The following is a 12,611-nucleotide window of genomic DNA, read 5'->3' on the forward strand; positions in this document are numbered from 1 at the left end:
CTCACCATTGACTTGAATGGGAAGCTTTAGAGGCTTAGAAACAAAAAATTGAAGGGGTAATATGACAACTGGGGGAAATCCCTCATGCTCACATCATGCTTGTGACCACGCAAAGCTTTCCTGATGGGTTTGACTTGAGCACAAGACTTTGCCTCTGCAGGAGCCTGACATCCAGAAGTCACTGCAAAGGGAGCCCAAGGCATTGGCCTTCCTAAGGAGGGGTGGGACGAGCCCGGTCTGTTTGCATCTGGTAAAAATATCCCATTAGGAAATGAGGAAGAAATTTTGGATTTCAAAACTTGGTAAATGAAAATATACTTGGAAAAATATAGCGGGGAATTCTTTTCCCCCAGATCAGGCCTAGTAGTTTCATTCCTGTTAGGTATCACTCGTACACATGGTACATATCCTAGTATTCTAGCGATTAGACTGTATATTACTATTACTTTTTTATTTTTTATTACATATTGATTTTAATACTGGTTTTTATTTTTTTCTCATTCTCCTAATTCCCTTCCTCACTCTTTCAAAGCCTTTTATTTTTTATTTTTAATAGCTTAATAAAGCACACTGGGTCATGAAACCCTTTCGCATTCTTAGATGAGAACTTTAAAAGTTATGGGGCATCCAGAAGGCAGGGAATCTGTAAGATTAGGTTGTCTTTATATGAAACACATTCTAGGTGGGGCTTCAAATAGCTATATGACCTTTTTCTGATCTGCTTTCACTAGGATTGCATAGTTGAAATAAGAGAAGTTTCAGGCTGAGTGAGCTGCTGTAGCATGGTTCCTGCAATGGTCATCACCAAAGTGACTTGGGGACAGCAGATGAATGTGGTAGGGTTAAGACTGCCTCCAATACATCTCCACCACACACAATATTGTGAACATGCAGATGTGGAATAAGGCATATTTGGAAGCATGGAAGAGGCCTTCGAGGCATCGGGTATGTGTTTCAGCCACAACAGAGCAACCTCACTTTCTAAAATCAGGAGAAACAACATGGAGAACTGATGATGAGGGGGTTGCCTGAAGGACTTCAATATTAATTCTCACAACACTGGTATTTTCTAGTCTGTCCCTTCATCTTAAGCACACACAAACACATGGTTCATCTGGAGACGTGCATGGTGATTTCTTCTCCCGGGGCACTTGAGGTGACATACCAAAAACGAGCCATTTTTCGGGCACCCTCACATACTCATTTACAGTTAGATTGGCTGTAAATGTACATGTAGCACAAGTTCTCTGGTTAGGCGTGTGGGGGAAGACAGGTTACCACAGTGCCTGCCTGCTGCATGTGCAGTTTTACAGGAAAGTATTATCTTTTATTTTCAACAAAATTTGTAAGGGTGGGACCAAATGATTATTCACAGGAATCCAGTCATGTCTTCAACAAAATCTAATAGGACTTCAGACTATTCATGTGGTTTACAAAATAAACTACTTAATCTTCAGATATATTCTGAAAACCAAGCATTGCCATGGTCAATCCGTATCTGAGAGAAATCAGAGGCACAGCAGAGACAGATAAGATGTCCAGGGACACTTCTACACATAGTGGAAGACGGTGCTAAATGAGGACATAGTCTGACTTGGGCATCTAGTGACTTAACCCTAAAGCAATTGTCCTTATTTAGTAATAACTAAATAGATAGATAGATAGAAAGGTAGGTAGGTAGGTGGATAGATAGATAGATAGATAAATAAGTTGGTGCCTGCCAGGACCTCAAGAGGGAGATCTGGTACCCCTGTATTTAGATCAGATAGATTAGATAAATTTAGACCAGAGAGGGAATCTAGGCATTTTTTGGGGTGGAGCACTGCTTTATGAACTAGGGGTAAACAGGGTGAGCCAGGCCTACTTTTACTATTACATAGGCATGCTCTTGTTACTTTGAAAACCTAAATCCTTGTTATCATGAAGTGCTAATTCTGCAAGAATCCTGCTGTTGGAATGTCCTATTTTGATGCAAACCAGTAGGGATATGAAGATATAAGAAAGCTCCTGTCTTACAGTTAATGCCATGTTTTCTGTCATACTGAAGGTCTTCATGGCCCTAGTCTCAGTCAATTGAGCACGTGGGTCTCTCTAAGCTTGTGTGCAATCCTATTGACTTCACCGAGGCTGTAGCTATTGCTGTGCAGTCCCTTTCATTCTGGATGCTTAAAGAGAGTTTTTGTGGGCGTGAAAATAAAGGTTCCTTCTTAATAAACACTGATCACTTGCAGTATCCCATGCATGGTGAAAGCAGATGATGTTAACATGTCAAAACATTTGAATATAAATAAAATGTTTTTCCTTTTTTGAACAAGTCAGGTTGGAACAGCGGGATTCTTAAATTTTAAGGGTGTCTGTGAGGGAAAACGAGTAGTTCTGACATTGGGAAAGCCTGTTTTTTCCCCGATTCCAAGCCATCTGGTCTTCATACACGTGGATTTCTCTTAATAAATGAAGCACAGCATTTTAGAGGTGGGGCTGGGTGGGTGCTTCAAGTGAGTTTGAGCAAGATGCTCATAAACAGGGAAAATGAGGAGCAGTCCCCCATTGCCTTTTTCATTGTGAATTGCTTCAAGTGGGATGGCAAAAAATCTCCTCCAAGTAACTGGCTGGCAAGCACTGCTCTGCAGAATGAGTCAGATGTCTTAACATTCTGTATTTTATTAGCTACTGCAAACTGGTAAAAAACCGCAACACAACTGCTTTCCTGCAAGCACGTTCCTGCAATATGTGGAATGGAAAAACCTACTCCATTTACTATCAGCTTAAGGAGTTGAAAACAGCCTCTAATTAAATGTCTCCTTGCCTGTGCCATCTGAGCATGCGTGTTACCCTGTTTCATAACTTCTGCGTGATGCTACAATCGCTTCTGGCAGCTGGATTGTACTGTTACTGCTACCATCTTTTGCTTGTAATAAACCCCATCAGCTGTTGCAGAAATCCATGCTTGTATATTGTTCCTGATCACTCATAAAAGCTCTCAGGATTCTTACTCTGTAAAAGTGCCAGAGAAGAGAACACTTGCCTGGAAGTGATGAGCCTCAGAAACTTACTGCAGTTGGGAGTCTGAGTGTGACCTGTGACACAGAATAAAATGGGTCTCCTGGGTCTTGCGAGTTTACCCAAATCTGGTAATATTTTGAGTAACGTGATTAATAATAACATTGAACATCTTGTTTAAAGTCTTTGTTGGCAATTCGCTAGACCAAAGAAAGAGATGGGGAGTGGATGCACATACAAACCCGTTTTCCATAAAATCAATACGTAAATGACCTCAAGTGCAGAGAAGAGTTCATCTGTTGTGGCTCATGTATGCAATCTGTCTCCTGTGAGTCAAGAAACTGATGTTTAGCTTGGAGTCCAGCTCCAAATTCTTCACCATAAACACGGGGAAAGCACTCACCAAGCTTCCTGAAGCCTTTCTAGCCTGCACACTATAGTTCATTCAAAGCAGCTAATACTCAGCTGGAGGGAACAAGAGGAAACACTGATTATTTTGGAGTGGCTCTGGATAAAAATGCTTAAACTTGTCAGGTGCCTACCACCCACCAATGTCCCCTGAGGTTAGATGTCTAAACTGCATGTGAAATTTGTTTTTTGGCAAGTATTTTTGTAAATTCTGCATGCATGAAATAATGAACTAGGATCGAACAAGTTATTGAAGACTCAAATTACATTTTACAACAAATGTCTTTATTTTTGTTATTGGATTTGTGTACTTTGTCATAAAAGGTATTGATCTAGCAAAACACGAACATGAGTCAAAGTCATTGTAGCTAGCAGGTTTACTCACGTGGTGACTGACAATTAAGCACAAGTGTGAATGACAAAGATTAGATGCTACCTCATACAGTCAATGCATTCGTGATAGGCTTCCCAAGAACTCTAAAATAGTCTAAAATAGGCAAAATTACACTGTGTTTTTATGGTGAGTTGGCACATTTGGACCATAAGCACTTTTGACACTCTTTGCCTGGGGTCCTGGCGAACACCACTGGCTTCAGAAGAGCTGGATTCTCATTGTGTGAGATCCACTGCTCTTAGGAAATACGGCTGTGAAAAGTAGACCCATGCTTTTATGCAATGAGTAGAGTAGTGAATTTTCAGATCTTAGCCTTACGGTAAGAGCTTCAAGGAGGAAGGACGCAATTGAATCACTATGGTTTCCATAATCTTAGAGAAAATTCATTTAAGAAAATCGTAAGGCATTATCCTGCAGTAATCTCAGTTTAGGTCTTAATGCAGTCAGTAGGATTTATAACAACAGGTTAGCATTCGTATAAAAGGAATACACAAGTCAAGTACAAGTATTGCTAAATTAATTTCTCATACAAAGTATACGAATAATGCACTGTAAACAACTGCCTCTCATAGGTGCTTCAGTTTCCAGGCTTTAATAGCTGCTTGTCATCTTTGGTTAATGCAAGATTTTTTCTGCTCCCAGAAGATCCACCACAACCGCTCAACGTTTACAAGCTGATTCCTTGCTCAATTACGTGATTCCGTATAAAGAACAAATGTTTTGTCTAACCATATCAATGCATAGACCAAAACAACCAGGTGAACTGTATTCTCTGTGTCGCTAACATACACACACGTGCATATGTGTGTGTATAAATACGGATATATATACATACACACACACATATGCAGACACGCACACCCTCATTCTGCCACAGGGAGCACCTAGGCCAACAGATGCGTTTAGCATCTGCCACGAGGACTTCCAACAGGACTCCATGCCAACATCTGGGGGCTGGTTGAACACGGACAGACACACAGACATGCACAACTGTGGATTTCCAAGGTGAGCACAAGAAGTGTTTTGATCATTGCTGACTACGGCCCTGTAGGAAGGTCAGTTCCAGGGCTCTCCAATGACCAGAATCAGTTGCACTGGCACGGACCCTTCGCTTTGAGCACACCTGGCTCCTCCCCATGCTGTTGTGACAGGGGTCTCAACATTTCTGCCTCAAGCATCAGCATCTGTTTCATTTTGTGGCAGTGTAATCTGAAAAGCCAGCGGATGTCTCAAAAGACAAAGCAGTTCACATGATGCAAAAAAGGTCACTTAAATCCACCATCTGGCTGCAGGTTTGAAAACTGGTTTAATATATCCAGAAACTAAATTGCACAAATTGCTTTAAATATTAGTGAAAGAGTTAAGTGGGATCTAGAGAGAAGTGGAAGGTGTGTATATAGTCGTGTAAGGTAAGTATGGAGCTGATCATTCAGTATTCCTTCATCACAGAAAACGTTCTCCAGCACCATTCTCAGTAGTACATTAATACGCTAATGAATCTTGTAAGTTAGATACCTAACGCATCATCTAAATTCATTTGTTTGCTAGAGCAGGACTTCCCGTGACTATATGCTGTAGTGTTCTATTTATTTATTTATAAACCTCCCTATGGACTCCACAGGGAGTCTATTTCACAGGTTCACAGCTAGAAAGCTTTTCCTGATTACACTTGGCTCTGTTCCCCTTACTCACATTGTTTTCATTTCTCGCTTTAGGTTGTAATTTCTTGTATTATCACAAGTGGTAGGACATTTTTTTTTTCTATCTGTAAAGGAGAGGGATGAAAAAATGTAAGACACAGTGCACTTATCAGTAATGTGCTACAGCCAGGACTGCGTTCTAAATACTAACACTTCATGCACTTCCATGGGTGCAATCACAGCAGAATGGCAGTTTTCTCACGGTGGACTTCCCTAATTTGTGGCTTAGCAGAAAATGCCGTACGTCAGTCCTTAGAGCAAAGAACTGAAATTCAGGCAAGCATCAAAACTGGTTTAATTCGTTAAAGCTGATAAGCAAACACTGTTCCCAGGGACTTCATTAGAAGAATGATAGCTCAGAGAGCTTGGGCACTTACAGGTAGTTATATATGGATTTTGCAATCAACTTCACCTTGTAATACTGGCTCTTCTGGCCAGGGTCCTTTACCCTCTCTACAGTCAATTGAAAAAACGAAACAAGGGCTTCAAATATGTTCCCTAGCTGAGCAGCCTCACCTACCTTATGTTATGCTTAATACGTTGTGGAGTCTTGGGAGCACTCTAAACCCCTTCTGGTACTTGGAGGACCTCATCTTCACCTCATCTTCACAGCTCCCCTGTACAAAGCCTGAACTTGGCCTGACCTTGGACTGTCCATCAGCCCCACCAGACCTGAAGGAGATGTTAGGGGCCTTGGGCAGTTCTGGTGTCCATTACTCATGTGCCAGGGCTGCACAGACAGATGAGTCAGGTGGAGAGGGCCCAGGCTTTTCACAGTACGCCAGGACTGATTGCCACAGGGGGATTTTTATCCATACAGAGTAGCCTGATATTTCTTTCTAAATCAAACCAACTGGGCTGCCCCAAATACGGCCTTGACAGCTCCTCAGCAAGAAATTGAAGTGGTAGTAACACAAGTACACTTGTAGTCAGTTAATCTAGTATCAGTGTTGTCTAGGGTGCTAGAAGACAATAAATATTCCACACTTTTCCAAGTCCTGCAGAGCTCTGAAGACACAGGATGAAGGTACATCACCATTAAATCGAGAAAACTATACTTTGGACCAGCCAGCCTCTCTTTAACTTTCTGTAAAACATCTCAGTAGAAAACAAGCCATAATCTATAATAAACAAACAAAAAATAGGACAGACTCTCTCACAAAAAATCACACGTTCACAAAATAATTGTATTGTTTTCTTGTTGATCATTGAATCAGTGCTTATAATTTGGTCAGATCATCCTGTAACCAGTCTGTAATCATGGCAGCCATCTCCTTGCTGGCATCCAGCACAAAGGCGTGGCGGAGGCCTTTCTCACAAAGTCGAATGTCCCCGTCTGGAAAATCCATTTTGATCTCATCGTAGTAGTTCTGTGGACACCAGCTGTCTCCAGTTCCATAGTAAAAAATCAGCTAGAAATCAAAGCATATCAAATCATTAATTTGAAAAGTTACCGATGAACCAAGCAATATCCATGAAAAGAACACTGGATTATTTAGAAATAAGGGATGCTTCATGACCCAGCACATACCATGACAAATAGCAAATTGGTAGTTTTGGGTTATTTCCAAGTCTGCAATTACAAGGAAATCAATTAAATACTCTGTAACTTTGCTTCCTCATCTGTAAAACTGTGGCTTATCTCTGGGCTTATCTCTGAAAACAGAGGTCAGCTGACAAAAGTCCAGGTGTCTTAAGAGATTTATTATTGTGGATCAAAACATCTGGTTGTCCATGGCATCCACCCCTATACAGGTAAGCTGTTATGTTTTCACTAGCTACTAGCTATGTTTTTTATAATAGCTTTCTAGTTTTTTACTCAAATAACAAAATGGAGACTATGTCCTAGCTAAGTCCGCTAAGCACTATGGTTTTTTTGTTTGTTTTTGGTTCTTGTTTTATTTTCTGGTTATAAAGTATGAGAAAGCAGGAGGTTCCTCCACGTTTATGAGTGACTTTTTCTTATTGGCATCTTTTAGATGTGGTTTCAAAGCACCTGCCTGGTTGGGGGTGAAGGAACATCTATTTTCCTAGCCTTGGTGTTAGATGTAAACTAGAGGTGAATCGTTCAGTCATGCCATTATAATAATTATCATAGAATCATAGAATGGTGTGGACTGGAAGGAACCTCTAAAGATCATCTGGGTTATTCTCAAAAGCAAAACTTTTTTTGCTTGGAGAATTTTATCCTTCTGAAGTGCAGCGCATGTAGAGCACAAGCACCTCCTCAAGATCAATGAGCAATTTTTAGATTGTAATGTGGAAGTAAAATTCTACCAAAGACCATTTTCTTTTGAACTTACCCTAATAACTTTGGTCAAAGACATACATGAAGTCAGTGCTACTGGGACCACCCAAACACAGAAGTCAAAAATACCAGGTTAATGTCACATTGAACAAAATGACTTCTCTCTTTCTTAGAAACACTGTCTGTATTTCTTTCCCAAGTAGTCATTTTCCCCTGTGTTCACCTTTCTATGCTATAGCTATGTTTTTCATTTCCATAAAGTAATTCAAGGGAGAGTGGTTCTTTAGGAGACAGTAAAAACCTATGGACTTAAAACTATACAGGAACACGATTAATTATGAGGTTTCTTTATACTAAAATGTTCGAATACAGGTATGAGAAGGATGTTGATTGCTCAACATATCACACACAGAGCTCGGCCTAATTCCATTATTCTCATTTGTTTCATATGTCATTTCTGTACTTCAGTGAGTAACTGAGCAATGCTTATATAATTTAGGTGACAAACATTTTCCTTTAATCGCAAAAATCTTCAATTCCATCATTTTTTAGCCATGTGAAATATAACTAAGTGCACCCTACTGGCCCACTGGGGTAAAGGTGGGCTAAGAGCCCAGACTGCATTTCACAAAATGTTACAAGTTTTCGTCTTACTTGCTTTTCTCTTATTGAAGCTTACCCAAATCTTGGACATTACTGACTGTTGACTGTATCCAAAATACAATACCTCGGTTACATAGACACTAACCCCAGTTATACTTCCAAGCATATGTGCATAGAACATAAACCATGTTAACAAACATTATTAATTTTGTCACTAAGTAATTGCTGGGAACAAGGTATGTTTTTTGCTTTAGCAGAAATTTTCCTTTGATCTTGCCTTCAGCAGTGACTATTCATAAATCATAGTAAGTCACATCAGCAAAAATTCTCCAAAAAGCCAGTTGAAAATGGCCAAATGCATTCAAATCTTCTGAAAACCAAACATCTGACCAAATTATGTTTGATCCTGGGCTCCGTTACCAACAGATACAAAAATAATGATTATGAAACTGATAAGAAAAGAAATGCAGCAATTTCAGTTTAATGGAGTACTCCTTGAAATCATTAGGTATTTTGATGGAGTAGTCCTAAAGTCCTAGAGTCTCATCACATGATTATTTAGAAAAAAAAGATGAAATGTCATTTACACTTACAAAGGTGGATAAAGTACTTGGCTTAGTCCGCATGAACTGTGAAATGGGCTATTCTCCAGGTAGGGTTGTAAACTTGAGAACTCACAGATTTGGAAATGACTAAACAAAAGATTTATGTGCATTCTTAGCCCACCTCTGGTATACTTGCATTACAGTTTAATCCTTCACTGCATGATCCAAAGGATCCTTGACTCATTCAATCCACTGACAGGATGACAGTCAGTTGATGAGCTGCTATTTGATAGTATTTTTCTTTTTATATTCTGTGTGTGGCCTCAGGATTTATTTACTACATATTTCATGGTTTACAGACAGAATTTATTTTCTTATGTGCATTCCTCTGGCACACACCACTAGAGTATGCATGCTCACATTTATTAATTTATTTCTGCAACACCTTAGTGGCCATTTTTATCTCTATTTTGCAGATGGGGAGCACAGAGATTCATGTCAAATTACATCAGTTTGAATGTGCAGTCTGAAACATCTAGGAGCTGGTTTTCCTCTGTGCATAGCATTACCCTTTCAACCAAAACTAAATCAAAGTATGCTTTTCAGGACCACACCCACTGAGCTCCAGTCACTAATGGGCATTCAGTCCACGGGAACAGGCAACTGTTGGTTAAAGTAATAACCCTCTGAACCACCTACATTGAGAACATCAGGTCCTCACCACCTACTATTTTGCTTTGCAAATTCTCCTCTGTTGTGCTGCTCCTGATTTTAGGGCAAACATAGCCAAAGGCACCTGAACAGGAACAGTAAGACTTCAGAAATTTAGGTTCCACTCCAAGCAGAAAAGACCAGTATGTTTACCAACTACATGCCTTGCCCAGTCTTTTGTCCAGTCTTTCCAAGTACAACTTCTTCTATCTTGTCCCATCCAACCCTTCTGGTTTCAGGACTGCTCTACCATCTTCAGCGCATTGTTTTAGCTCTATCCTCCTTACCCAGTCATTTCCAATTTCTACTACTTCTGCTTTTTATTCTAGTCCCAATTTCTTGCCCTGCAAATCCAAATTACAGTCTTCTGGTCTCTTCATACCATTCAGAGTCTTAATTTCTCCCCAAGCAATTCTCCACATTTTTTTTTCAGTCTAGAACCTCTGTTCCCAGCTCTACCCCTCAAACTTCTCTCCAACCACCAGTTGTTCCCTAGTGTCAGGACTGGGTTCAGTTCTACATAGAAACATTTAAATGCATACAACTGTTTTGTGGTGTTTACATGTGTACTAGGTATCAATTTCCCACCACAGTCTGTTAAGATTTACTCAATATTAAGTCATTGGTGTGTAGAAAGCTATTCAGCTGGAACAGCAGGTGTCTACTGTGAAGTGGGTGAAATAGCACTTCGGGAAGGGCAGAACTCAGCTGCCTGAGTGTAGGTACCTGCTGCCTTTGTGAGATGCTCTAGATACGAAGGGTTGTGCATGAGACTGACAGGCATGACATAGATTTTACAGGAAACCCACAAACTGCTGGAAAAGCAGCTGGAGGCCACATGGATATATTCTACAGTGCCCCAAATTAAAGCAGATGTCTGTGTTTAAGGCAGCCAAATTCCACCTTGACTTCTTCTGTAGATCTCTATTGACTCTAATGGGGTCATCTGCACCTCTACTGCCTACTGCACCTCTAGATTACCTACCAGTAAACTCATAAAGCATGACTCAGATGCACATACATAAACTTTTCATGCAACTTAAGACAGATATGTTAGAGTAGCCCATTTGGCCTCCACTGTAGCTACAGAAAGCTCCTGTATATCTTATGTCAGTCTTGCACGGGTAGCTTGAATCCACTGTCTCATACAGCATTAGAAGCCTACCTCTGATGGAACAAACGGAGCCTTTGATTTCATCCTGCCTCCCCCTCCTTATTTCTATTTACCTCTCGCTCACTAGTTCCCTACATGCTGGCTCAGCCCATATCTCCTCTGAGTGGAATGAATAGCTTCGTTCTCCAAGCCAAGAATTTTTATCATAAGCAAACAATGTATTTTTTTTCCCTCAGCCTCATAGACCTTGTAGAACCTTTTGGACTGAAGCAAAAAATGAAATCAAGGCAGGATAGCCACTCGTGTCATAAATGGAATGAAAGTTAGGGCATGTCATAAGCAGCTAAGAACACTCTTACAACAGGTAGTGCTGGGGAGCTTTATTTGATGCTGTAGTTATTTTGTCTGCTTATTTTGTGTGCAAATGTCGGTGTGTGCATTCTGTCTGTCTGTGCGAGCATGCCTGCAAATCTAAAACTTAAACATACATGTTTTTTAGTTAGAAATTGCCAACAGAATACAGAATTGTTTTCCAAATGGTTCCCTACTAATGGATTATTCTATAAAATCTAAAAGCAGGATTGTAATTAAGGTGGAAATTTTCAGTGATACAGAATGCTGCAAAGAGGCTATGGAAGTCAACAGTGCTTAAATGTCATTTGTGGCACTGGGGGTCTCCCTCTGAATGGTAAAATGTCCCTGTTCTTTGCCTATACCATATACATCCACAAAACAGATGTTAGGATGTTACTTATTTTCCTAATATATTAAGGGATATTTATTTTAAACGTATTTAAACAAAAGCATCCAGAATCTTCATCTTCAATTTTACACCAGTAGTTTTGCTACTGCAGCACATGGGCAGACATAATTAATGAACCATGTGTAACCAGAGGCACATGGAATCTTCATTAACAGTAGGAAACACTGGCGTGCAGTATATGATTTGCATGGATCTGTAAAGTACATATTTTCCTGTGGACTGTGCATGGCTGTAAAGACGTCCTGAGTCAGCACAACCACTGTACCAGCAATGAAAAACTGCTGCCAACCTAAGCATTCAAAAATGGTGAGTCAGGCCCCCAAAATAATGAGACTAGCTTAAAAATAATCAGATTTACAAAACAATAAAGAGAAGGTTCTTTCTATTTTCTTCTGTGCTTGAAGTTTTCAATATTTGCACTTTTTAACTTTTCTGCCATTGCGGTGAGATTATTTTTTATTCTTTCGCAATACTGAATGTTGAGACTTCCAGGTATTCCAGATTCAGCAGTTACCAGTGAACACAACAAAGCCTTTATATGATCCTTGATGCAACACCCTGTTTGCTATGAGTGCCTAGAACATTTACTCTTTCAGGATCTGACTATGGGGGCAGAGTAAAGGGGATGCGGGTTATCATTGCCATTACAACAGTGTGTTTAAAACAGTTACGCCATTTCCAAGTTTCAATAGATTTAAAATATCAATGTTCTCCTAAGCTGCTTTACAATTATATTGCTAAGAACTGTTTTCAGTCTTAGCTTCTGTAAAATAAAACACAAGTCAGAATATGGCTCTGTCAGCTTGTGTACCATGTAATATGGTATGTGTATTCAGACACTGCACAATGACGGCAGCTGCTAAGTAAACATCAGAAGAATCTGAGATTCGTATCAACAGGATGTTTACATTTTAAAGAGTTTCTAAGAAAATAATAAAGATTTCCTGCAGTTGACTCCATTGGCACTTGTTTTAGTAAGTATGACCGTTCACAGAAGTATAAATTACAGAGAGATTTCTTTTATGCCTCTTCTGTGGCCATCATAGGTCAACACTGAAAAACAAATCAAAAAAGTTAAAAAATATTAATTGAGTTTCCTCTATCTCTCTGGAATTCGGTACACAT

General features: G+C 39.9%; 1 protein-coding gene across 2 annotated transcripts in view; it reads right to left on the minus strand.

Annotated features, from left to right (window-relative positions):
* Positions 1 to 3,671: 3,671 nt before the first annotated feature.
* LDAH (lipid droplet associated hydrolase) overlaps positions 3,672 to 12,611 on the minus strand; it is a 120,742-nt gene continuing 111,802 nt past the window's right edge. For both annotated transcript variants that reach the window (XM_080586039.1, XM_080586040.1), the window contains one exon: positions 3,672 to 6,914. In XM_080586039.1, coding sequence (XP_080442165.1) covers positions 6,723 to 6,914 — 192 coding nt within the window. In that variant the 3' untranslated portion in view covers positions 3,672 to 6,722. The remainder of the gene's footprint in view (positions 6,915 to 12,611) is intronic.

This window comes from Anser brachyrhynchus (assembly GCF_964034855.1).
Source record: "Anser brachyrhynchus genome assembly, chromosome: 3".
Lineage (NCBI taxonomy): Eukaryota > Metazoa > Chordata > Aves > Anseriformes > Anatidae > Anser > Anser brachyrhynchus.